Source organism: Nestor notabilis, unplaced genomic scaffold (genome assembly GCF_000696875.1).
Source record: "Nestor notabilis isolate BGI_N333 unplaced genomic scaffold, ASM69687v1 scaffold27057, whole genome shotgun sequence".
In the NCBI taxonomy this organism is placed as follows: domain Eukaryota; kingdom Metazoa; phylum Chordata; class Aves; order Psittaciformes; family Psittacidae; genus Nestor; species Nestor notabilis.
The window spans coordinates 1-506 of record NW_009937288.1 but is presented as its reverse complement, the minus strand read 5'-3'; the positions used below and the strand labels follow the sequence as shown (position 1 = coordinate 506).

The 506-nt window shown below is 66.4% G+C and overlaps 1 protein-coding gene across 1 annotated transcript in view; it reads right to left on the bottom strand.

Moving 5' to 3' along the window:
* Nucleotides 1–460, bottom strand: part of LOC104409004 (serine/threonine-protein kinase PAK 4-like) — a gene marked incomplete at both ends in the record, with an annotated part of 1,716 nt that extends 1,256 nt beyond the window's left edge. The window contains one exon of the mRNA XM_010018770.1: nt 219–460. Within this exon, the coding sequence (XP_010017072.1) occupies nt 219–460 (242 nt within the window). The remainder of the gene's footprint in view (nt 1–218) is intronic.
* Nucleotides 461–506: the final 46 nt, after the last annotated feature.

The following is a 506-nucleotide window of genomic DNA, read 5'->3' as shown; positions in this document are numbered from 1 at the left end:
CGTGGGTGTCCAAGGGCCCCCTGTGGTGCCCAAACCCAGCCTTGGGTGCTCCTGGCTGTCTAAGTGCCCCAATTGGGTGCCCAAACCCAGCCTTTGGGTGCTCCTGGGTGTTTAAATGCCCTGTTGGGTGCCCAAACCCAGCCTTTGGGTGTGTAAAGGCAGAGGTAGCTATTGGAAAGCCGCCTTTGGGGCGCCCTTGGGTGCCGGTGCTCCCCCACCTCGTTGAAGAGCAGCTCGCGGCGCTGCTGCTTGCGCAGGTCCATCTTCTTGACGGCCACCAGGCGGGTGGTGCCGCGCACGGTGGCGATGCAGACGACGCCGGTGGAGCCCTCCCCGATCTTGATGAAGTTCTCCAGGTAGGTGCGAGGGTCCCCAGGGTCCACCACCATCTGCAGCGCCGCCCGGAACTGCTCGTGGGACACGCGCTGAGGCTCCCGGTGCGCTCCCACCCCAACTCCACCTATGGGTGCTGGTGGTGGTGCTGGGGGGGCCGGGGCAGGGCCGGC